We start from the raw sequence: 26577 nt of genomic DNA, 5'->3' as shown, positions 1-26577 counted from the left end.
CAGAAGCTTGTAAGTTTCATTAGGTCCCATTTGTTTATTCTTGCTTTTATTTCTTCTAGGAGAAAATTTTTGAAATGTATGTCAGATAATGTTTTGCCTATGTTTTCCTCTAGGAGGTTTATTGTATCTTGTCTTATGTTTAAGTTTTTAATCCATTTTGAGTTGATTTCTGTATATGGTGTAAGGGTGTGTTCTAGCTTCATTGTTTTACATGCTGCTGTCCAGTATCCCCAACACCATTTGCTGAAGAGACTGTCTTTATTCCATTGTATATTCTTCTTTCCTTTGTCGAAGATGAGTTGACCAAAAGTTTGTGGGTTCATTTCTGGGCTCTCTATTCTGTTCCATTGGTCTATATGTCTGTTTTGGTACCAATACAATGCTGTCTTGATGACTGTAGCTCTATAGTATTGTCTGAAGTCTGGGAGAGTTATTCCTCCAGCCTCTTTCTTTCTCTTCAGTAATGCTTGGCAATTCTAGGTCTTTGATGGTTCCATATAAATTTTATTATGATTTGTTCTAGTTCTGTGAAATATGTCCTGGGTAGTTGGATAGGGATTGCATTAAATCTGTAGATTGCCTTGGGCAGTGTGACCATTTTAACAATATTGATTCTTCCAATCCAAGAGCATGGAATATCTTTCCATTTTTTAAAGTCTTCTTTAATTTCCTTCATCAATGGTTTATAGTTTTCTGTGTATAATTCTTTCACCTCCTTGGTTAGATTTATTCCCAGATATTTTATTACTTTGGGTGCTATTTTAAAGGGGATTGTTTCTTTACTTTCTTTTCCTGTTGATTTATCGTTAGTGTAAAGAAAGGCAACTGATTTTTGAACATTAATTTTGTAACCTGCTACCTTGCTGAATTCTTCTATCAGCTCTAGTAGCTTTTGTGTGGACCTTTTACGGATTTCTATATATAGTAACATGTCGTCAGCATAGAATGACACTTTTACCTCTTCTTTTCCAATTTGGATCCATTTTATTTCTATCTATTGCCTGATAGCTGTGGCTAGGACTTCCAGGACTATATTGAATAAGAGTGGTGATAGTGGGCATCCTTGTCTTGTCCCAGATTTTAGTGGGAATCTTTTGAGTTTTTCACCATTGAGAACTATGCTGGCTATAGGTTTGTCATATATAGCTTTTATTATGTTGAGATATGTTCCCTCTATACCCACTTTGGTGAGAGTTTTTATCATAAATGGGTGTTGAATTTTATCAAATGCTTTTTCTGCATCGATTTAGATGATCATGTGGTTTTTGTCCTTTCTCTTGTTGATGTGATGCATTACATTGATTGATTTGTGTATGTTGAACCAGTCTTGTGTCCCTGGGATGAACCCCACTTGGTCATGATGAATAATCTTTTTTATGTGTTGTTGGATTCTATTTGCTAAAATTTTGGTGAGGATTTTGGCGTCTATGTTCATCAGTGATATGGGCCTATAATTCTCTTTTTTTGTAGTGTCTTTGCCTGGTTTTGGTATCAGGGTGATGGTGGCTTCATAGAATGAGTTTGGGAGTATTCCCTCCTTTTCAATCGTCTGGAAGAGTTTGAGAAGGACTGGTATGAGTTCTTCTTGGTATGTTTGGTAGAATTCCCCAGTAAAGCCATCCGGTCCTGGACTTTTATTTGTAGGGAGGTTTTTAATTCCTATTTCTATTTCCTTTCTGGTGATCGGATTGTTCAAGTGTTCAGTTTCTTCTTGATTCAGTTTTGGTGGACAGTATGTTTCCAGAAACTTGTCCATCTCCTCTAGGTTATCCATTTTGTTTCCATATAGTTTTTCATAATATTCTCGCATGATATTCTGTATTTCTATTTTGTTTGTTGTAATTTCTCCATTTTCCTTTCTTATTTTGCTAATTTGTGCTCTCTCTTTTTTCTTCTTTGTGAGTTTGGCCAGAGGTTTGTCGATTTTACTAATTTTTCAAAAAAACAGCTTTTGGCTCGGTTGATTTTTTCTATGGTCTTGTTAATCTCTATTGTATTTAATTCCTCTCTGATCTTTATTATTTCCTTCCTTCTGCTGCTTTTTGGGGCTTTTTGTTCTTCTTTTTCTAATTCATTCAGGTGGTTTGTTAACTTGTTTATTTGAGATTGTTCTTCTTTTTTGAGGGAGGCCTGTGTCGCTATAAACTTCCCTCTTAGCACTGCCTTTGCTGTGTCCCATAGGTTTTGAGTGGTTGTGCTTTCATTATCATTTGTCTCAAGGTATTTTTTAATTTCAGCTTTGATTTCCTCATTGATCCATTATTTTTTCAATAACATATTGTTTAATCTCCATGCTTTTCTTTTTTTCTCCTTTGTTTCTCTCTTGTTGATTTCCAGTTTCATGGCATTGTGGTCAGTAAAGATGCTTGAGATAATTACTATCTTCTTAAATTTGTTGAGGTTTCTTTGGTGTCCAAGTACATGATCGATCCTGGAAAATGTTCCATGTGCACTTGAAAAGAATGTATATCTATTTTTTGGGGGTGTAAAGCTCTGAAAATATCCACGAAATCTAGTTTTTCTATTGTAGTATTTAATTTCTCTATTGCCTTGTTTATTTTCTGTCTGGAAGATCTGTCTAGTGATGTTAATGCAGTGCTAAAATCTGCAACTATGATTGTATTCCCATCAATATCCCCCTTTATCTCTGTTAGTAATTCTTGTATGTACTTAGGTGCTCCTATATTGGGTGCATATATATTAACGAGTGTAATATCTTCATCTTGTATCACTCCTTTATTCATTATAAAATGTCCTTCTTTATTTTTCTTTATGGCCTTTGTTTTAAAGTCTATTTTGTCTGAAATCAGTACTGCAACACCTGCTTTTTTGGCTTTTCCATTTGCATGGAATATCCTTTTCCATCCTTTCACTCTCAATCTATATGTGTCCTTCTTCCTAAAGTGGGTCTCTTGTATGCAGCATATTGAAGGTTCTTGCTTTATTATCCACTCTGCCACTCTATGTCTTTTGACTGGAGCGTTTAGTCCATTAACATTTACAGTAATTAATGATAGATGTGTGTTTATTGCCATTTTGAACTTATCTTTGCAATTGAATTCGTATATCCTCTTTGTTCCTTTCTTCTTCCTTTTGTGGCTTGGTAATTTTCCTTTGTATTATCATGGATTTTATTTAATTTTTGTGACTCCCTTGTAAATTTTTGACTTGTGGTTACCTTTTTTTTAAATCTATTAACCTATACCCGTTTTTATTAAACTGATAATAACATGATCTCAAACCCATCCTACTATTAAAAAAATTTAAAAAAAGAAAGAAAAAAATTCTATATTTCCCTGCCTCCCTCTCCCACTCTCAGTGATTTGTATGTCTTCTTTTAAAATTTCGTGTTTTCTTTATTTGTAATTCATGAGTTATCACCTTTCCAGTTGTACGTTTCTCATTTCTGTAGCATCCTGCTGCTTTTCTATTTAGAATAGCCCTTTCAATATTTCTTTTAGCATGGGTTTAGTGTTGCTAAACTCCTGCAGCTTTTTTTTTGTCTGTGAAACTCTTTATTTCTCCTTCTATCCTAAAGGGTAGCCTTGCTGGATAAAGTATCCTAGGCTGCATCTTTTTTTCATTCAGGGCTTTGAATATATCTTGCCACTCCCTTGTGGCCTGTAGTGTTTGTGTAGAGAAATCAGCTGAGAGCCTTATGGGGACTCCCTTGTAATTCACTCTTTGCTATTCTCTTGCTGCCTTTAGAATCATTTCTTTATCCTTGACTCTGTCCATCTTGATTATGATATGTCTTGGTGTGGGTCTATTTGTGTTCTTCCTGTTTGGGACCCTCTGAACTTTCTGTACTTGTATATATGATTCCTTCTTTAAGTTTGGGAAGTTTTCAGTCATGATTTCTTCAAAAACCTTTTCAATCCCCTGTGATCCTTCTTCCCCTTCTGGGACTCCTATTATGCAAAGATTGGGATGCTTTATATTATCCCATACGTCCCTTATTCTATTATCATTATTTTTTATTAGCTTATCTTGTAGTTCTTCTGAATGGGTGCTTTCTGTTGCCCTGTCTTTTGGATCACTAATTCGTTCCTCTGCATTAACTAGTCAGCTTTGCACAGCTGTTAGATCATTCCTCATCTCTGTCAATGAGTTTTCCCATTTTGCTTGGCTCTTCATTATAGCTTCAATTTCATTTTTGACATATTTTATTTCTCTAAGCACTATCTATTTTAATTCCTTCAGCAATTTGATCACTCCTTTTTTGAATTCTTGATCTAGTAGGCTATCGATGTCTATTTCATTGAGCTTTCTTTCAGGGGATTCCTCTTGTTCTTTTAATTGGGAAAGGTTTCTCTGCTTCTTCATCTTGCTCATACTTCTCTGGCACTGTGGTTTATGGAGTATCAGTTGTCTATTTTGGATCTTAAGGATTTTATCTATCTAATGCCTATTTAGGAATAGAACTTAGGAAAAAAAGAAAAAAGAAAAAAAAGAGAAAAAAATAAGAGAGAGAGATAAAGACTTAAAAGAAGGGAGAAAGAGGGTTTGAAAACAGTGTATAATGAATAATAAAAGAGCGGGTTGAAGCAGAGTATTAATTGGGTGGAGACGTCCTTTTAAACCTTTAAAAAAAAAAGGGGGTGGGGAGATGAATATATGTGTTTGAAGCCTGTGTCTAATCAATAACAGGACATCAAAACCCAAGAGAAATAGAAATGAATTAAGAAGTAAAAATTAAGAGAGTAATTGAAAATAGAACAGGTAAAAACAGATTAAAAAAACAAAACAAAACAAAAAACAAACAAACAAAAAAAAACAACAACAAAAAAAAGAGGGTTGTCGGTGTTCTCCTGGAGTCTGTGTGCTTTTAATGTGAAGTCCTTCTGTCTTCGTCCTGTTTTGGAAGCTCAGCTTGTTTTCACAGGCCCTCCGTTGGTGCCCTCTTCTTTGCTGCTCCCAGCACCTGTAGGCAAGCAGATGGCGCCTCCTCCTAACACGGGGTCAGATGCAGCTCTCCTCTGATGCAGGCGGGCGGGTCACTGCCCCTCCGGATGCCGCAGTCAGATGTTGCAGACTGGCCTGGCAGAAGGGCGGGTCGTGCCCTCTCCCAGCACCTCGGCCAGGGGTTGTGTTCCTGCCCGACAGGCGGGGGTCGCTCTCCCCCTGCCTGCGCCTCCGGTAGCTCCACTGCTCTGTGAGGCTGCGAGCTCTGTGCCGGCGCTACTCCCTGGTCGTGCTCCACCTCGGTCGGCGCTCCACCCTGGTCGCGCTCCCTGGGTGGGCTAGGGAAGACCGAGGGGCAGCCACGTCCCTGCTCCGAGCCAAGACCCAGCTGCTTGTTTGTCTTTGTGGAGCTAGTCCTCTGGGGGACCAGAATGGAAGGATCCTATCTGCCCCGGGCTGTAGGCCCGTCTCAGTCTGGCCCTTGAGGCTGCTAAGCCCTTCGGTGCGGACGCAGGTTTCGCCTCTGCCCCCGCATGGGTGCTCAGCACCGGAGAATATGGCGGCTCTGCCTGGGCCCCACCCCTCTTTCCCTGAAAAGTTTCCACGGGTTTTCAGAGATGGGGGTATGCACCCTTCCCCCGAGAGCACATCAACCTTGCTGTTTTATGGAGGGCCCAGGTTGTTTTGTCCTGTACACTCACAGCCATGGCGCCCAGCCCCTTGCAGTCCCCCGGAGCTGCCTCCGTGCAGCGGCCCCCATCCTCAGCCCGGCTTGTGCAGCCTGGCCCTGCCCGCCGCATGCCGGCCCGCATCTCAGGCTGGGTGTCGGGGGGACGATCTGTGCCCGTTTAACTTAGTTCTGTCAGACAAGGGCTGCTCTGTACAGATCCGAGCCTCGGAGGCTCCCCCTCCATCCCGCTGGCCTCTCAATTGGAGAGGGGAGACCCAGCGATCGAGCGCCAGTCCTCCTTTGCTGCTCCCTCCCCGCGGGACCAGTCCCGCACTGCTTTGCCTTTTGTTCTTTCTTATTTCCTTTTCTCCTACCAGATTTTTGGTGTCTTTATCTTTTGAAGACGGCGATGATCTGTAGGAATTCCGCAGGTGCTCTGGTTGGCTGAGTGGGTCTGTAGATGTGGGTCTTGGTGTATTTGTGGGAGAGGGTGACTTACATGCGTCCTTCTACTCCACCATCTTGCCCGGAAGTCCCAATTTTTACTTTTTAAACAATTATATATGCTACCAGTTTTGATTCCGCTTAAACATTTCTTTTAAAATATTTTTAGTAATACTATTTTTAAAAAATAAACCTCATTTCACTTTTATTTCTCTTGGTTTTGATCTTCTGTTATTGAGTATACAAAGGTTTCAAATAGTTTATTTTACTGTTTCTCCATTTCTAAAGGCTTTTTAAAGATGTCACAAATCAATTGCTTTCCTACTTCAACTTGCTCTTTTATTACTGATTATACATTGTTTTCAAACTTTTTTCTCCCATTTTTAAAATTCCCTTTTTATTTTACCTTGCTTTATCTGTTCTATTTTCTATTATCTTTTTAATTTTTACTTCTTAAACAATTGTATATGCTTCCAGTTTTAAACCATTTAAAATAGCTTTTAAAATATTTTATTGTTATTATTTTTAAAAATTAAAATGATTTCATTTTCATTTCTCTTGGTTTTGATCTCCTCTTCTTGATTGTACACAGGTTTCAAATATTGTTTTCTGCTCATTTTGCCTTTTTTAAAGATGTTTTTAAAAGTGTTTCAACTCGATTACTAGTCTTATTCAAATTGCTCTTATGTTATTGATTATACAATGTTGTCAAAACTTTTTTTCTCCTTTCTTTTAAACTTCTCTTTCTCTCTGTCTCTTTTTTAAAATTTTATTCCTGCATAGGTGTTAGATAGATAGATAAATAAATTAAATCCTTAAGGACCAAAATAGAACTGATATTCCATAAGTCACAGTGCCAGAGAGGTATGAGCAAGATGAAGAAGCAGAAGACACATTCCTGATTAATACAGCAAGAGAAATCCCCTGAAAGAACAATCAATGAAATACACATTGATGGCCTCCTAGATTAAGATTTCAAAAAAGGAGTGATCACAGTACAGAAGTAACTAAAAGAGATAGCATCTAGAAATAGAAAATATGTCAAAAATGTAGTTGAAGCTAAACAGAAGATCCAAGTAGAATTGGTAAACTCATTTGCTGAGATGAGAGCTCATCTAAAGGCTGTAAAAAAGCAGGATAAACAATGCAGATGAAAGAATAAGTGACTTAGAAGACAGAACAACAGAAAGCACACAAGCAGAACAGCTGAGAGAAAGCAACATAAGGGAATTATGAGATAATATAAAGCATGCCAATCTATGCATAATAGGGTTCCAAGAAGGGGGAAAAATAACAAAGGGGATTGAAAAGGTATTAGAAGAAATTATGACTGAAAATTTCCCAGACTTAAAGAAGGAATCAGATATACAAGTACAGAAAGCTCAGAGGGTCCCAAACAGGAAGAATCCAAACAGACCCACACTGAGACATATCATAATGAAGGTGGCCAGAGGCAAGGATAAAGAAATGATCCTAAAGGCAGCAAGAGAAAAGTAAAGGGTGAGTTACAAGGGAATCCCAAAAAGGCACTCAGCTGATTTATATACAGAAACACTACAGGCCAGAAGGGAGTGGCAGGATATATTCAAATTCCTGAATGAAATAAAAAAAGATGCAGCCTAGGATACTTTATCCAGCAAGGATATCCTTTAGAATAGAAGAAGAGATAAAAAAAATCACAGACAGGCAAAAACTAGAGGAGATTAGCAACACCAACCCATGCTAAAAGAAATATTGAAAGATATATCCTAATGAGAAAAGAAGCAGGATGCTACAGAAATAAGAAACTCAAAACTGGAAAGGTAATAACTACAACAATTAGAAATAAAATAAACATGAAATTGTAAAAGAAAATATCTAAATCATTAAGAGTAGGAGAAGGAAGCAAGAAAATACTAAGTGTTTTTTTTCTTTCTTTGTTTTAAAACTTCTTTGTTCTCCATAGGATGTGTTTAAGATTATATTCCTATCAGTTTAATAAAAACAGTTATAATAATGAGTTAATAGACATACAAAAAAAGGTAACCACAAGACAAAAAATTTCAAAGGAGTCACAAAAACTAAATAAAATCCATGATAATACAAGGAAAATTACCAGATCACAAAAGGAAGAAGAAGGAAACAAAATAGAAATACCAAATCAACTGCAAAAATATGTTCAAAATGGCAATAAATACACATCTATCATTAATGAATGTAAATGTAAATGGACTCCAGTCAAAACACATAGAGTCACCTTCTGGATAATGAAGGATGAACTTTCAATATGCTGCATACAAGAAACCCACATTAGGGAGAAGGACACATATAGATTGAGAGGGAAGGATGGCAAAGGATATTCATGCAAATGGAAATGCCAAGAAACCAGGGGTACCAGTACTGATTTCAGACAAAATAGACTTTAAAAAAAAGGCCATAAAGAAAGATACAGAAGGACACTTATAATGATTAAAGTAGTAATACCAGCTGAGGATATTATGCTTGTTAATATATAAACACCCAATACAGGGGCACCTATGTTCATAAAACCATTATTAACAGAGAAAATGGGGGATATTGATAGGAATACAATAATTGTCATAGGTTTTTACACCGCATTAACGTCACTAGACAATTCTTCCAAACAGAAAATAAATAAGGTAACAGAGAAATTAAATAATACAATAGAAAAACTAGATTTGGTCATATTTTCAAAGAATTACACCTCCCAAAAATAGGATATATATTCTTTTCAAGTGCACATGGAACATTTTCTAGGAGTGATCATGTACTTCATTTTCTAGGAGTGATCATGTACTTGGGCACAAAAGAAGCCTCAATAATTTGAAGAAGATAGAAATTATCTCAAGCATCTTTAATCACCACAATGCCATGTAACTATAAAATCAAATACAGAGAAACAAAGGAGAAAAAAAGGGAAGCATGGAGATTAAACAAAATGCTATTAAAAAAACAGCCTGTCAATGATGAACTTAAAGTTGAAATTAAAAAATACCTTGAGACAAATGAAAACAAAAAGACAACCATAAAAAATTCATGGGACGCAGTAAAGGCAGGGCTAAGAGGGAAGTTTATAGAAGTACAGGACTTTACAGAAAAGAAAAAAAATCTCAAGTAAACAATCTAACATACCAGCTTAAATAATTAGAAAAAGAAGAGCAAAAAACCCAAAAGGAAGCAGAAGGAAGGAAATTATAAAGATTAGGGAACAAATAAACAAAATAGAATTTTAAAAAAATATAAAAATTGTACCAAAACCAGACTTTTTGAAAAAGTAAATAAAATCGACAAACCTCTGGCAAAACTCACAAAGAAGAAAAAAAGGGAGTGCACAAATCAGCAAAATAAGAAAGGAAAATGGAGAAGTGAAAACAAATAAAATAGAAATACAAAATATCATATGAGAAAATTATGAAAAACTATATGGAAACAAAATGGATAACCTAGAGGAGATGGACAAATTTCTGGAAACCTACAGTCCACCAAGACTGAACCAAGAAGAAACTGAATACTTGAACAAACCAATCACTAGAAATGAAATCAAATTAGCAATAAAAAACCTCCCTACAAATAAAAGTCCAGGACCAGATGGCTTCACGGGGGAATTCTACAAAACATAGAAAGAACTCATACCAGTCCTACTCAAACTCTTCCAGAAGATTGAAAATGAGGGACTACTAACAAACTCATTCTATGAAGCCACCATCACCCTGATACCAAAACCAGGCAAAGACACTACCAAAAAGAGAACTACAGACCAATAACACTGATGAACATAGATGCAAAAATCCTTACCAAAATATTAGCAGATAGAATCCAACAGCACATAAAAAAGATGATACATCATGATCAAGTTGGATTCATCCCAGAGACACAAGAGTCTTTCAACAAATGCAAATCAGTCAATGTAATGTATCACATTAACAAGAGAAAGGACAAAATCCACATGATCATCTCAATAATGCAGAAAAAGAATTTCATAAGATTCAACACCCATTTATGTTAAAAACTCTCACAAAGTGGGGATAGAGGGAACATATCTCAACATAATAAAAAGCTTTATATGACACACCTACAGCCGGCATAGTACTCAATGTTGAAAAACTCAAAAGCTTCCCACTAAAATTTGGGACAAGTCAAGGATGCCCACTATCACCACTCCTATTCAACATAGTCTTGGAAGTCCTCGCTAAAGCAATCAGGCAAAAGAGAGAAATAAAAGGTTCCAAATAGGAAAACAACAGGTAAAAGTGTCACTATATTCTGATGACATGTTACTATATATAGAAAACCATAAAAGGTCCACACAAAAACTATGATATCTGATTGAAGAATTTATCAAGGTGGCAGGTTACAAGATTAATGTCTAAAAGTCAGTTGCATTTCTTTACAATAATGATGAATCAACCGAAAAAGAAAGTAAAGAAACAATCCCCTTTAAAATAGCACTCAAAGTAATAAAATACCTAGCAATAAATCTAACCAAGGAGGTGAAAGAATTATACAGAGAGAAATTAAACCATTGATGAAGGCAATTAAAGAAGACTTTAAAAAATTGAAAGATGTCCCATGCTCCTGGATTGGAAGAATCAATATTGTTAAAATGGTCACACTGCCCAAGGCAATCTACAGATTTCATGCAATCCCTATCAAACTATCCGGGACATATTTCACAGAACTAGAACAAATCATAATAAAATTTATATGGTACCATCAAAGACCTAGAATTGCCAATGCATTACTGCAGTAAAAGAAACAGGCTGGATTAATAACTCTCTCAGACTTCAGATGATACTATAGAGCTACAGTCATCAAGACACAGCATGATATTGGTACAAAAACAGACATATAGACTAATGGAACAGAATATAGAGCCCAGAAATGAACCCACAAAATTTTGGCCAACTGTTCATCAACAAAGAGGCAAGAGTATACAATGGAATAAAGACAGTCTCCTCAGTAAATTGTGTTTGGAAAACTAGACAGCAGCATGTAAATCAATGGAGCTAGAACACTCCCTTACACCATATCCAAAAATAAACTCAAAAGGAATCAAAGACTTAAACATAAGACAATATACAATAAACTTTCTAGACAAAAACATAGGCCAAACATTATCTGACATACATCTCAAAAATATTCTCCTAGGACACACACAATAGAAATAAAAGCAAGAATAAACAAATGGGACCTAATGAAATTTACAAGCTTCTGCATAGCAAAGAAAATCATAAGTAAAACAAAAAGACAACTTACGGAATGGGAAAATAAATTTTGCAAGTGAAACTGACAAAAGTTTGATCTCCAGAATATATAAGCAGCTCGTATGACTTAATAAGAAAAATCAAACAACTGAACCCAAAAATGGGCAAAAGAACTAAACAAGCAATTCTTCAAGGAAGAAATACTAATGATCAATAGGCATATGAAAAACTGCTCAATATCACTACTTATCAGAGAACTACAAATCAAAACTACCATGAGATATCACCTCACACCAGCCAGAATGGCCATCATTCAAAAGTCTACAAATGACAAATGCTGGAGAGGCTGTGGGAAAAAGGGAAACCTTACACTGCTGGTGTGAGTGCAGTTTGGTGCAGCCACTGTGGAAAATACTATGGAGATTCCTCAATAGACTAGGAGTAGACTTATCATATTACCCAGTAATTCTACTTCTGGGCATATATACAGAAGGATACCTACTTCAAAAACACACCTGCACCCTAATGTTCATAGCAGCACTATTTACAATAGCCAAGACATGGAAACAGCCTAAATGTCCATCGATAGATGACTTGATAGAGAAAATTTGGTACATTTATGCAGTGGAATACTATTCAGCCATTAAAAATTGACAATATAATGCCATTAGTAGTAACACGGATTTCCCTGGAGAATTTCATTCTTTGTGAATTAAGCCAGAAAGAGAAAGTAAAATACCATATGAGATCACTCTTATGTGGAATCTAAAAGAAAATAATAGAAAAGAAAGAAAGAAAGCATAAATACAAAAGAGAAACAGACTCATAGACATAGAATACAAACTTGCTGTTTCCAAGTGGGAAAGGATGGGGAAGGGACAGTCTTGGACTTCAAAATTTATAGATTCTGACAGGCATATATAGAATAGGTAAACTATATTATACTCTACAGCACAGGAAAATATATACATGATCTTGTGTTAGCTCACATCAAAAAATAATGTGACAACGAATATATGTATGTTCATGTATAAATGAAAAATTGTGCTCTACCCTGGAATTTGGCACAATGTTTAAATTAACTCTAACTCAATAAATTTTTTAATTAAAACATAATATAAAAAATTAAAAATGTGAAACCAACACTTACATCCTACATGATAAAATAAGTTGGCTAAATTGTAGGGCATACGTATGATGCATATGCACTAACTATGTACTTTCAATTCATTTTAAAGTCATAGAAAAATGCTGATATAAAATCTAGTTGGTGAAAATGTAATTACAATTATATAAATTATGATCCTATTTTTAACATAAAAGAAATTGCTTGTGTTTATGTGTGTGCACACACTAGAAACACACGTAAAGAAATTAGCATCTACTATCTTGCATGTGTGTGTTTATACACACACATCACACATATAATCTTTGGCATAAATATCAGCAGAACAATGTGCCTGGCACAAATTTGGCAACAAAAATCCATTTCTTCCTGAAAGTGTTGCTATCGAAATTAAATAAAATTAGTTTTAGGAGAAAACTTGTACAGTAATTAGCACACAGTTGGTGTTATAAACAGTACCTATTCTCTTTTAAAATATATATATATATATATATATGTAGACAGAAATATATAATAACCAAGCTTATGATTATAAGTAATATTATGCAGCTATGTATGAAATTTCTACATTACTCTAAATTAATGAAAGTAGAACCTACCTGGGGAAGGTTTGTGTCCAAATATGCCATTGAAAAATGCAGGCATACGAATACTGCCACCAATGTCAGAGCCCACACCGATCACAGAGCAGGCAGCTGCCAGGGTACAGCCCTCACCACCTACAGGAAATGCAAAATATTCCTTTCAGATAAATAAACTTTACTATTTTCATGGAATAACTTTTACCATAATTTCATTTTTAAACTTTTGGATCTTTACATGGAAGTGAGCTTCTTCTTCTCAGGCAATACTAAGTTTACTAACGTTTGTATTATAGGTGTCCCAGAAGGGGAAAAGAGTGAGAAAGTTGAAGAGAACTCATTTGAAGACATAATAGCTGAAAATTTACCTAATCTGGGAAAGGAAACAGACATCCAGTTCCAGGAAAAAAAAAAAGATCCAAACAGGATCTATCTAGAGACTATCACCCTACCAAGAAACACTAATAAAAATAGTAACAGTTAGAGATAAAGAGAAAAATTTTAAAGCAGCAAGATAAAAGTGACTATTTAAGTCTAAGGGAGCTTCCATAAGATGGTCAGCTGACTTTTCAGCAGAAATTCTGCAGGCCAAAAGGAAGGGGCACAATATATTTAAGTGATGAAAAGGAAAAACCAGTAATACTCTTCACAGCAAGGTTTTTGGTCAGATTTGATGGTGAAATCAAAGTTTTACAGAGAAACAAAATGTAAAAGTGTTAAACACCATGAAATCAACTTTGCAAGATATGTTAGATTTCATTAAGTGGAAAAGAGAGGCCATGACTAGAAATATGAAAATTATGAAAGAAAAATCATACTAGTAAAGGCAAATATAAATTTAAGTTAGTAGATCAAACATGTATAAAGCTAGTAGATAGGATAAAGTAAAAGTAGTAAAATCATCTATATCTGCAGTAAGACAGCATGGTATTGGTACAAAAAAAAGACATATATACCAATGGAACAGAATAGAGTTCCCTTGAAATGAACCCAAAAAGTTTTGGTCAACTAATCTTTGTCAAAGGAGGCAAGAATATATAATAGAATAAAGACACTCTCTTCAGCAAATGGTGTTGGGAAAACTGGACAGAAGCATGTAAAGTAATGAAGCTAGAACACTCCCTTACACCATACACAAAATCAACTTAAAATGGATCAAAAACTTAAACGTAAGACAAGATACAGTAAACCTCCTTGAAGAAAATATAGGCAGAACATTATCTCACATACATCTCAAAAATATTCACCTAGAACACTCTACTCAAGGAATAGAAATAAAAGCAAGAATAAACAAATGGGACCTAATGAAACTTACAAGCTTCTGCACAGAAAATGAAACCATAAGTAAAACAAAAAGATGACCTACGGAATGGGAAAAAAATTTTCGCAAATGAAACTGACAAAAGCTTGATCTCCAGAATATAAAAGCAGCTCATACGACTTAACAAGAAACAACCAAGCAACCCAATCCAAAAATCGGCAAAATACCTAAACAAGCAATTCTCCAAGGAAGACATACAAATGATCAATATACACATGAAAAAAATGCTGCATATCACTAATTATCAGAGAAATGCAAATCAAAGTAACAATGAGGTATCATCTCAAACCAGTCAGAATGGCTATCATTCAAAAATCCACAAATGACAAGTGCTGGAGAGGCTGTGGAGAAAGGATATCCCTGCTACACTGCTGGTGGGAATGCAGTTTGGTACAGCCAATGTGGAAAACAGTATGGAGATTCCTCAAAACGAGCTTATCATATGACCCAGGAATCCCACTCCTGGGCTTATATCCAGAAGGAACCCAATTTCAGGAAGTCACATGCACCCCAATGTTCATAGCAGCACTATTTACAATAGCCAAGAAATGGAAACATCCTAAATGTCCATCAATGGATGAGTGGATAAATAGAAATTGTATATTTATACAATGGAATACTATTCAGCCATAAAAACTGACAACATAATGCCATTTGCAGCAACATGGATGCTCATGGAGAATGTCATTCTAAGTGAAGTAATCCAGAAAGAGAAAGAAAAATACCATATGAGATCATTCATATGTGGAATCTAAAAGCAAACAAACAAACAAAGTATAAATACAAAACAGAAATAGACTTACAGACATAGAATATAAACTTGGGGTTGCCAAGGGGGTTTGGGAAGAGATACACTGGGATTTAAAAATTGTAGAATAGATAAACAAGATTATACTGTATAGCACAAGGAAATATATACAAGATCTTATGGTAGCTCACAGAGAAAAAAATTGTGACAATGAATATATACATGTTTATGTATAACTGAAAAGTTGTGCTCTACACTGGAATTTGACACAATATTGTAAAATGATTTTAAATCAATAAAAAATTTATAAGACACAAAAACAAAGAAACAAAGCATAAACACATAACAGAAACAGACTCATAGACATAGAATACAAACTTGTGGTTGCCAAGGGGGTGGAGGATGGGAAGGGATAGATGGGATTTCAAAATTGTAGAGTATATAAAAAAGATTATACTGTATAGCAAATGGAAATATACACAAGATCTTATGGTAGCTCACAGAGACAAAAATGTTACAATGAATATATATATATTCATGTATAACTGAAAAATTGTCCTCTACACTGGCATTTGACACATTGTAAAATGACTATAAATCAATTTTTAAAAAGAAGTTTAGTGATGTACAAAACAAAAAATTGTAAACTATAATGTCAGAAAGGTTAAATGTGGCAAATGGGGCAGCAAAAATGCAGGATTGTTAAAATGCATTTGAATTTAAGAGATCAGTCACTTAAAAGAATCATATACATATACATGTAAACAGATTGTAACATATAAACACAATGACAACCAAAATTCAAAAATCAATAATAGATACATACACAAAAAGATAAAGGAATCCTAGCATAACACTAAAAAAAAGCAAAGTTTTTAAAAGAAGAAGAAAGGAACTAAAATGACCTACAAAAACAATTAAGAAAATGGCAAAGAGTATATACTTGTCAATAACATATACTGAAAATGAGGAGGTGGAAAAAGATATTCCACGTAAATGGAAACATAGAAGATCTGGGGTACAAATACTCATATCAGATAAGTTAGACATTAAACAAAGACCATAACAAGGGATAAGGAAAGATATTACATAATGATTAAGGGCTCAATCAAAGAAGATATAGTAATTGTGAGTATGTATGCCCTCAACATAGGAGCGTCTAAATACAAAAGTAATAACAACAGACATAAGAGGAGAAATTGACAATAACACAATAATAATAGAACAATTTAACACTCCACTTATAGCAAGGGTCAGATCTTCCTCACAGAACATCAATAAGAAAATACTGGCCTTAAATGTCACATTGGATCAGATGAGAAAGAAAGAAACATATACATTCCATCCAAAAGCAGCAGAATACACAGTCTTTTCAAGTGCACAGGGAACATTATCCAGGATAAATCACATATTGGTCCACAAAACAAGTCTCAATAAACTTAAGAAAACCTAAATCGTATAGGGCATCTTTTCTGACCATAATGTTAAGAGATTAGAAATCAACTACAGGAAAAAAAAACTGCAAAAAACACGAACATGTAGGAGCTAAATAATATGCCTACTAAACAACAAATGGATCACTGAAGAAGTCAAAGAAGAAATAAAAAAATACCTGGAGAAAAACGAAAAAAAGAAAACACAATTATCCAAAATATATGAAACACAGCAAAAACAGTTATCAGAGGGAAGTTTATAGTAATGCAAGCCTACCTCAAGAAACAAGAAATACTTCAAATAAAAAGTTGAACTTTACACTTAAAGAAATTAGGAAAAGAAGAAACAAAACCTAAAGTTAGTAGAAGGAAAGGTATAATCAAGATTAAAGCAGAAATAAATGAAATAGAGTCTAAAAAATAAAATAAAATAAGATGAATGAAATTAAGAATTGGTTATTCAAAAGGATGAACAAAACTGATAAACCTTTAGCCAGACTCATGAAGAAAAAACAGGGAGGGCCCAAATCAATAAAATTAGAAGTGAAAAAGAAGTTACAACCAACACAAGCAAAACACAAATGATGATAAAAGATTACCACAAACAATTTAAAAAAAGAAAAATTCCTAGAAATGTACAATCTCCCAAGACTGAACCAAGAAGAAATAAACAAATATATATGAATAGAATTACTAGTAATTAAATTGAATCAGTAATAAGAATACTTCCAACAAACAAAATTCAAGAACCATACAGATTCATAATTGAATTCTACCAAACATTTAGAGAAGAGTCAGCATAACTCTTTCTCAAATTATTCAAAAAAATTTCAGGGGAAGAATACTTAAAATTCATGCTATTAGGCCACCATCACCCTCATACCAAAACCAGGCAAAGATTATCACAAAGAAGGAAAATAGTAGGCTATTTGTTACAACATGGGTGGACCTTGAGGGCCTATGCTTAGCAAAATAAGGCAGAAAAAGATACATGCTGTATAATATTAGTCATATGTGAAATCTGAAAAGAATAAAAGCAGTGAACAAGCAGAAACAGAAGTATAGATACAGAGAACAAACATAAAGTGCTAGAGGAGTGGGGGTTAGGGGAAGGAGAGAAAGAGATTTAGGAGATTGAGAGGTACAAACTCCTAGTTGCAAAATAAATGATGCATGGGTATAAAATGTACAGTCTAGGGAATATAGGAAATAACTATGCAATATCTTTGTATGGTGACAGGTCATAAATAGACTTACGGTAGTGATCATTTTGAAATGTATAGAAATATAAAATCACTATTTTGTGTAACAGAAACTAACATAGTGTTATTCTTCAAAACTAAACAAACAAACTCATAGAAAAAGATCAGATTTATGGTTACTAAGGAGGGATTTTTGGGACTAGGTGTAGGAGAAATTGGATGAAGGCAATCAAAATATGTAAATTTCCAGTTAAAAGATAAATAAATAATGACACAATGTAAAACAGGATAAATATAATTAACACAGCTGGATATTTTATATAAAAGTTGTTTAGAGAGTAAATCCTAGGAGTTCTTATCACAAAAAATTTCTTTCTATTTCCTTAATTTTATATCTATATGAGATGATGGATGTTCCCTAAATTTATTCTGATAATCATTTCATGATGTATGTATATCAACTCATTATGCTATACAACTTAAATGTATACTGTGCTGTATGTCAATCATGTCTCAAAAACACTTGAAGGAATAAAGACTTGTAAACAGCATGTTCCCCTTTGGTAACCATAGTTTGTTTTTTATGTCTCTGAGTCTATTTCTGGTCTATAAATAAGTTCATTTGTATTACATTTTTAGAGTTTACATATAAGTGATATATGACATTTGTCTTTGTCTGACTTACTTCTCTTAGAATGTTAATATCTAGGTCCATATATGTTGCTGCAAATAGCATCATTTCATTCTTTTTGATGACTGAGTGATATTCCATTGTACACATATACCACATCTTCTTTATACATTCATCTGTCAGTGGGCATTTAAATTGCTTCCATGCCTTGGCTATTGTAAATAGTACTTCTATGAACACTGGGGTACATGTCTTTTCAAATTAGAATTTTATTTGAATATATACCCAAGAGTGGGATTGCTGGAGCATATGGCAATTCTATGTTTACTTTTTTATGGAAAATCTGTACTATTCTCCATAGAGGCTGCACTATTACCTCATTTGCATATATTTTCTCCCATTCCATACATTGTCTTTTCATTTTGTTTATAGTTACCTTTGCTGTGCAAAAGCTTTTAAGTTTAATTAGGTCTCATTTGCTTATATTTGCTTTTATTTCCATTACACTAGGAAATAGATCCAAAAAATATTGCTGCAATTTATGTCAAAGAGTGTTCTATCTGTGTTTTCCTCTAGGAGATTTATAATATCATGTCATACATTTAGGTCTTTAATCCATTTTGATTTTTTTTATATGGTGCTAGAGAATGTTTGAATTTCATTCTTTTATAGGTAGCTGTCTAGTCTTCCCAGCACTGCTTAATGAAGAGACTATCCTCTCCATTGTATATTTTTGTCTTCTTTGTCCATAATTGACCTTAAGTGTGTTGGTTTATTTCTGGGATTTCTATCCCATTCCATTGATCTCTGTGCCTGTTTTTGTGCCAATACCATACACTTTGACTATTGTAGCTTTGTAGTATAGTCTAGGTCAGGAAGTATGATTCCCCCCAGCTCCATTCTCCTTTGCCAAGATTGTCTTACCTATTTGGCATCTTTTGTGTTTCCATACAAATTTTATTTATTCCTACTTCTGTGAAAAATGTCATTAATAATTTTATTGGGATTGCATTGAATCTGTAGATTGCTTTGGGTAGTATGGCCATTTTAACAATATTGATTCTTCTCATCCAAGAACATAGTATATCTTTCCATCTGTTTGTAGCATCTTCAATTTCTTTCAGTACCTGTCCAACTACAGGATTTTTACCTCTTAGGTAGGTTTATTCCTAGGTATCTAGTCTTTTTGATGTGATGGTAAATGGGATAAATCCTTAATTATTTTCCTCATATTCATTGTTAGTGTATAGAAATGCAACAGATTTCTGTATATTAACTTTATATCTTGTAACTTTATCAATTCAATAAAGAGATCTAGTAGTTTTCTGGTAGCCTCTTTAGTATTTTCTATGTGGAGTACCATGTCATCTCCAGGTAGTGAGAGTTTTACTTCTTTTCCAATTTGGACTCTATTTATTTCTTTTTTCTTGTTTTACTGCTGTGGCTAGGACTTCCAAAACTACATTGAACAAAAGTGGTGAGATTGAGAATACTTTCCTTGTTCCTTATCTTAGAGGAAATGCTTTTAGCTTTTCACCACTGTGTATGATGTTAACTGTGGGTTTGTCATATATGGCCTTTACTATGTTGACATCCATAAATAAATGTTGAATTTTATCAAAAGCTTTTCCTGAATTTATTGAAATGATAATATAGTTTTTATTCAATTTATTACTGTGGTTTATCATAGTGATAGATTTGTGGATGTTGAAAACTCCTTGCATCCTTGGGATAAGTCACACTGGATCATGGTGTGTGATCCTTCTGATGTTTTGTTGGAGGCAGTTAGCCATTATTATGTTGAGGAGTTCTTCATATGTTCATCAGTGGTATTGGCCTATAATTTTCTTTTTTGTGTGTTATATCTTTGTCTAGTTTTGTTATCAGAGTGATTATGGCCTCATAGTATGAGTTTGGAATTATTTCTTCTTCTGAAATTTTTGGGAAAAGTTTCAGAAGAATAGATGTTAACTCTTCTCTAAATATTTGGTAGAATTTGCTTCTGAAGCCATCTGATCCTAGACTTTTGTTTATTGGGAGTTTTTAAATTGATGATTCATTTTCAGTACTGGTAATTGGTCTATTCATATTTTTCTATTTCTGCCTGGTTCAGACATGGGAGATTGGACCTTTCTAAGAATTTGTCCATTACTTCTATGTTTCCCATTTTATTGGCAGATATTTGCTCATAGTAGCCTCTTATGATCATTTGTATTTCTGTGGTGTTTGTTGTAACTTCTTTTTCATTTCTGACTTTATTTCTTTGGGGGAATCTCTCTTTTTTCTTGATGAGTCTAGGTAAAGGTTTATCCATTTTGTTTATCTTTTCAAAGAACCAGATTTTAGATTCAATAATTTTCTATGGTTTTCTTAGTCTCTATTTCATTTATTTCTGCTATGATCTAATCATTTCTTTTTCTAACTGTGTGCTTTGTCTTCTTTCTCTAATTGCTTCCTTGTGCTAACTTTGTTTTTTGTTTGTTCTTCTTTCTTTAATTGCTTTAGGTGTAACTTTAGGTTGTTTATTTGAGATTTTTTTTCTTGTTTCTTGAAGTAAACTTGTATCACTATTATCCTTCTTCTTAGAACTGCTTTTGCTATGTCCCATAGGTTTTGGATAATCATTTTCATTACAGATTACTTACTGATCCATTCTTCTGCCCATTTAACCTACTATTGATTCCTTCCAGTGTATTTTTCATTTCATTTATTATTCTGCAACTCTGGTTGTTTAATTTTCTAACTCTTTGTTAAAAACTTCTACCTTCTTGCTCTGTGAATCCAGTCTCTACCTGAGTTTTTTGAGCATCTCTACAAACATTACTCTGAGCTCCTTCTTGGTAGTTTGGCTAACACCTCATCACTTATTTCTTCTACTGGAATTTTATCTTGTTCCTTTGTCTGGAACATATTTCCCTGTCCCCTCACTCTGTCCAAATTTCTATTTGAATTTTTGCTTGTGGTAGGTTTGTTACTTTTCTCGACCTGGGAGAAGTGGCTGTCTGTAAGAGACATCTTATAAATCCCAGCGGTGCACTCCTTTCTCATTACCCAAGGGCCAAGGGCCAAAAGGTCCTAGGGTAGAGTCTGGCCTGTATTTGTATACTCATTTCACAGACTGCAGGATCATAGTTTACTTGCTTCTGTTGTCTGCCCCCTGGTGGGTGAGGCTGGTATAGAGGCTTGAGCAGGCTTCCTGGCAAAGGGGCCAGTGCCTGCCCACTGATGGATGGAGCTGGGTATGGGCCTTTTTGTGGGCAGGGCCATGTCTAGGTTTGTTTCTAGAGGCATCTGTAGGCTCAGGATATCTTAGGCAGTCTGTCTGTTAACAGATGGAGATCTGTTCCCACCTTGTTAGTTATTTGGCCTGACGCAACCCACCATTTGATCCTATAGGCTATTCGGTAAGGACAGGACTTGAAGTCAAAGACCCAAGCAAGATGTCAGCCTCCAGGAAGGAGAGTTCATGCAGATAAATACTACCTGATATGTCTGACACTATATCTATGTCACCAAGGTGAGCCACAACCCCACCTCCATGTTCCCCAGAGACCCTCAGGACCAGTAGGCAGGTCTGGTCCAGGCTCCTATAAAATTACTGCTCTTGCCCTTGGTTCTGGTGAGCATTAGAATTTTGTGTGCATCCTTTAAGAGTGAAGGCTCTATTTCCCCTAGTCCTTTGGAGCGCCTACAATTATGTATCATTGGCCTTCAAAACTAAATACTCTGGAAGCTTCTTGCCCTGGTTCCAGTTCCCTGGGCTGGGAAGCCTGATGTGGGGCTCAGAACTCTCACTCCTGTGGGAGAACTTCTGCAATGTAATTATTCTCCAGTTTGTGGTTCACCCACCTGGGAAGGTATGGGATTTGATTTTATGTCGAGTCTGCCCTTTCTACCCATCTTGCTGTAGTTTCCTTTTTATTTCTTCTATGGAAGATCTTCTCTAGTAAGTTATAGTCTTTTCATTGATGGTTGTTCTATAATTATTTATGATTTTGGTATGTTCATGAGATTAGATGAGCTCCAGCTCCTTCTACTCTGCCATCTTGGCCACCTTAAAAATACATTCTAATTGGGGAGAAACTTCCCCTCCTTGGGTTATCCAATTCTTACAGATGGCAAATGGCCTACTCATGAGCATGCCTTTGATGTGTAAACAAATCAATCCAGAGCCATACCTCCTCTATCTGAAAGCACCTTAGGAGGTATTCCTCTGCCTTAATTATCTCAGTTTCAGGTTTAAGACCACTCCCAGTGTTCACTCCTAAAGCTCAGAGCCCATTGAAATTTTTCAAACTAGCCAATTCTAAACTGTTTACCCTGCCTTGCCATGCCTTTCCTGCAAAAATCCCAATAAAGGCTAAATAATCTTTGTTCTTCTCTTCTGCCTCCTGATGATCGTGGTGTCTTTTCCATGTGACCCTGCACAATTTTCTGTGCCTTTCATGTCTAGGACCTGTTAGCATAATAAACTTTGTTTTCCTGAGCTTCTCCTCTGTCTCCTCTTGTGATTTCATTAACTGGCCATCTTATAAATGATACAAGTCATCAACCTAAATTTATAACACTCTATTTTAAATGTATGCTGACTTAAGTCCAATTGTATGAAAGAACTATGCTCCTTTGGATCTTCTGCTCTTCCACCTTATGTAACTGATGCAGCAAACTGCATCCATATATATTGAATATCCAATAACTTATTTATAATAACTTTATGCATTTGCCTTTTAAATCCTGTATAAAATAAAAATTTATTTACAAAACAAAATTACACTAATATTGGTTGTTATATTTGCTTGTGTATTTATTGCTCATGTATTACTAGAGATCTTTATATTCGTATAGCTTTGAGTTTATTTCTAGTGTCCATTCATTACAATTTAAGGGTGCTCTTTAGCATACATTGAAGGACATATCTAGTGGCAGTAATCTTCTTTAGCTTTTGTTTATCTTGGAATATCTTAATTTCTTTCTAATCTTAAAGGACAGTTGTCCTGAATATAAAACTGTCTATTGACAGTTATTTTCTTTCAGTACCCTTAATATATAATCTCACTGCCTTCTTGCTTCCAAGGTTTCTGCTGAGAAATCTAATGACAATTTCATTAAGGATCCCTTCTACAAGACCACTCAATTTCTCTTGCCACTTTAAGATTTTCTCTTTGTCTTTGTCTTTCAACAGTTTTAGTATGTGCCTCAGTGTGGGTCTACATGTACTTACTCTACTCGCAATTCACTTTTGAATTTGTAAATCTATGTCTTTCCTCAAACGTGCAAAGTTAAGGGCCGTATTTCTTCAAATACTTTTCCCTTTTCCTTCCTCTCCCTTTAAAGAACCCCATAAAGCATCTATTGTTTTTGTTTGCTTTTTATGTTCTGTAAGTTCCTTAGTCTCTGTTCATGTTCCTTCATTCTGTTTTTTTCTCTTTTTTGCTACTTATACATGATAATTTCAAATGATCAGTCTTCAAATTCACTGATCCTTTCATTTATCTTTTTGAGTACACTATTGAAACTGTCTTGTAAATTTTTCAAATAAGTTACCAGTTTTTTCATCTCTAGAATTACTTTTGTTGCCTTATTGCAATTTATATCTCTTTTTTATATTCTCTTTTTGTTCACAAATTATTTCCCTGATTTCTTTTAGTTCTATGTCTATGTTTTACTTAGCAATTACAGCATACTTGATAGTTGTTTTAAGGCCTTTGTCTAGTAAGTCCAATGCCTGCTTTTCTTCACTGACAACTTATACCACTTAATTTTCTTCCTTTGAATGAGCCGTGTTTTCCTGTTTCTTTGTATCCTTTGTGATATTTTTGTTGAAATTTAAGCATTTGAAAAAGCAGCCATTTCTTCCAGTTTTTATAGACTGGATCTATGTGAGGAAAAATCTTTACTATTTAATAAGACATGTCCTGAGCCTTTAGATCAGCCTGGGGAGAAGGCATAAAGTCTTTTCAGGTATTTTTGGAGAATAAATCTTAAATATGTTTTTCATTTCCTCTATGTGTAAAAGTACTTTTTAAAACTCATGTCTTTCCAAATAGTCTCACCACAGCTTCTTTTTGGATTCTCAGATATTCTATTGTATTTTTATACCTGTAATCCCTTGTCTTAGTTGTCTACAAATCTGTAGTCCCCCAGCAGCTTTCATGACCAGTACCAACCTATCACTGTGGCTTTTCCCATTCTGAGATCCAAGCTATGCTGATGTATCCCATCTGAGCTCAGAGCTGGGAAAACAGTGACCAGTTCTTCAGTAGTCTTCATATGGTTTAGAACATTGCATATAAGTTCTGTTCTGCTCCCTATGTTTAGAGAAAGGGCATGGGGAATTAAGTGGTTGCTTCCTCTACACCACACTCTGCCATAGAGGAAGTAGGGCAAGGATAAGAAAAATTGTGACATTTCCTATTATTTTAAATATGTGTTTTTCTTGACTGTGCAATCATTCAGTGGCTATAGACCTTTAATGTTTTCCAGAGCTCCTAGAAAGTTATTTTAGTCAGTCTCTAGTTGTATTTTAATATTTCTACTGAGAAGTAAAGGTTTAGGAATAACTACCCTGCCATCTTGCTGACATCACTCTCCCACAAATTTTGACAAATTGTATTTTCATTTTCATTTAGTTTTGCTTCATCCAAGTGTTATTTAGAAGTGCACTGTTTAATCTCCAAATATTTGGGGTTATTTCAGCTATCTTTCTGTAATTGATGTAAAGTTTACTTTCATTATGGTCTGAAAGCATAGTTATATGATTTCTATTCTTATAAATCTGCTAAGGAATGTTTTGTGGCCCAGAACTTGGTCTATTTGGAGAGTGTTCCATATGAGTTTGAGAAAAATGTCGATTCTGCAGTTCTTAGCTAAAGTGTTCTAAGGATAGCAGATAGATCCAGTTGATTGATGGTGATATTCAGTTCAAAAATGTGCTTACTAATTTTCTGCATTCTGTATTTATCTATTACTGACAGACAGGTGTTGCAGTGAACAGCTGTAATAGTGGATGCAACTATTTTTCCTTGCAGTTCTATCATTTATCCTCACATATTTATATTTTGTTTTCTCACACATATATATTAGACAGTTTTATGACTTCATGAAGAAGTGACCCCTGTATCATTATGACATGAACTTTTTAACCCTAATAATTTTTTTCTTTCTCTGAAGTCTTCATGGTCAGAAATTGATATAATTATTCCAGCCTTCTTTAGATTAATTGTATTATGGTATATCTTTTTTGCTGTTCTATTTTTAATGTTTCTGTTTTTATATTTAAAGTAGGTTTCTTAGAGACAAAATATAATTGGGTCTTTTAAAATTCATTTTGATAGTCTCTATCTTTTAATTGATGTATTTATATCACAGATACTTAAAGTGGTTATTCATATAGTTAGATTAATATTTACCATATTTGTTCCTATTGTTTTCATTGCTTTAGTACTTTGTTTCTTTTTCTGTCTACTCTGGATTTTATTGATCATTTTTAATGTTTCTAATTTTTTCTCCTCTATTACAGGTAAATTACATGGTGCTTTATTGTTTGTTTGTTTTACTTCTTTTAGCCCTTGCTCTTCGGTTTACAATATACATTCACAACTAATCCAAGGCTTCCTTTAAATAACTCTAAGTCACTCGCCAAGTAATGAAATTAATTTATAACAGAGTATTCCCAATTCATTCTGCCCACCCCTCTTAAAATTTTCATTATTTTTTGTTTTGCTTCTTTCTTTTCTGTATTTTTCTAAAGGGGAATTTTCTGTTTATTTATTTATTTGGGGTAATTAGGCTTATCTATTTATTTATTTATTCATTTATTCATTTATTTAATGAAGGTACTAGGGATTGAACTAGGACCTCATACATGCTAACCATGCACTCTATCACTGAGCTATACTCTGCCCTCTCATCTTTGTAACATTTCTGTCATTTATCTAATTTACCCATAAGTTATAATCACCCAAACATTGTTATTATTATCAAATAAACTATTATTTTTTAGGTCAGCTAAGAAGGTAAAAAAAGTCAATTATACTTCAATTTTTAAAACAAATGTAAAAATAAATGACATTAGCTTCATTTACCTTCTCTAATGATTCTTTTTTATGTAGATGTGAGCTTCTGACCTATAACAATTTCCTTCTCTCTGAAGAATTAATTTTATTTAATATTTCTTGCACTAGAAATTTACTGGCAGACAACATCACTCATGTCTGTTTGCTAGCAAAACTCTACTTCATCTTCATTTTGAAGGGTAATTCTGCTGGATTTAGAGATGTACATTTGTTGTTGTTGTTGTACCAGTTTAAATA

At 34.6% G+C, this 26577-nt stretch overlaps 1 protein-coding gene across 2 annotated transcripts in view; it reads right to left on the bottom strand.

The window, feature by feature from the left end:
- The window catches only part of FAAH2 (fatty acid amide hydrolase 2), a 259715-nt gene that overhangs the window by 95641 nt on the left and 137497 nt on the right, over nucleotides 1–26577 (bottom strand). For both annotated transcript variants that reach the window (XM_072956516.1, XM_006218839.4), the window contains one exon: nucleotides 12949–13068. In XM_072956516.1, the coding sequence (XP_072812617.1) occupies nucleotides 12949–13068 (120 nt within the window). The remainder of the gene's footprint in view (nucleotides 1–12948; nucleotides 13069–26577) is intronic.

Source organism: Vicugna pacos, chromosome X, assembly GCF_048564905.1.
Source record: "Vicugna pacos chromosome X, VicPac4, whole genome shotgun sequence".
NCBI lineage: Eukaryota > Metazoa > Chordata > Mammalia > Artiodactyla > Camelidae > Vicugna > Vicugna pacos.
This window is presented reverse-complemented; position numbering and strand designations above follow the sequence as displayed.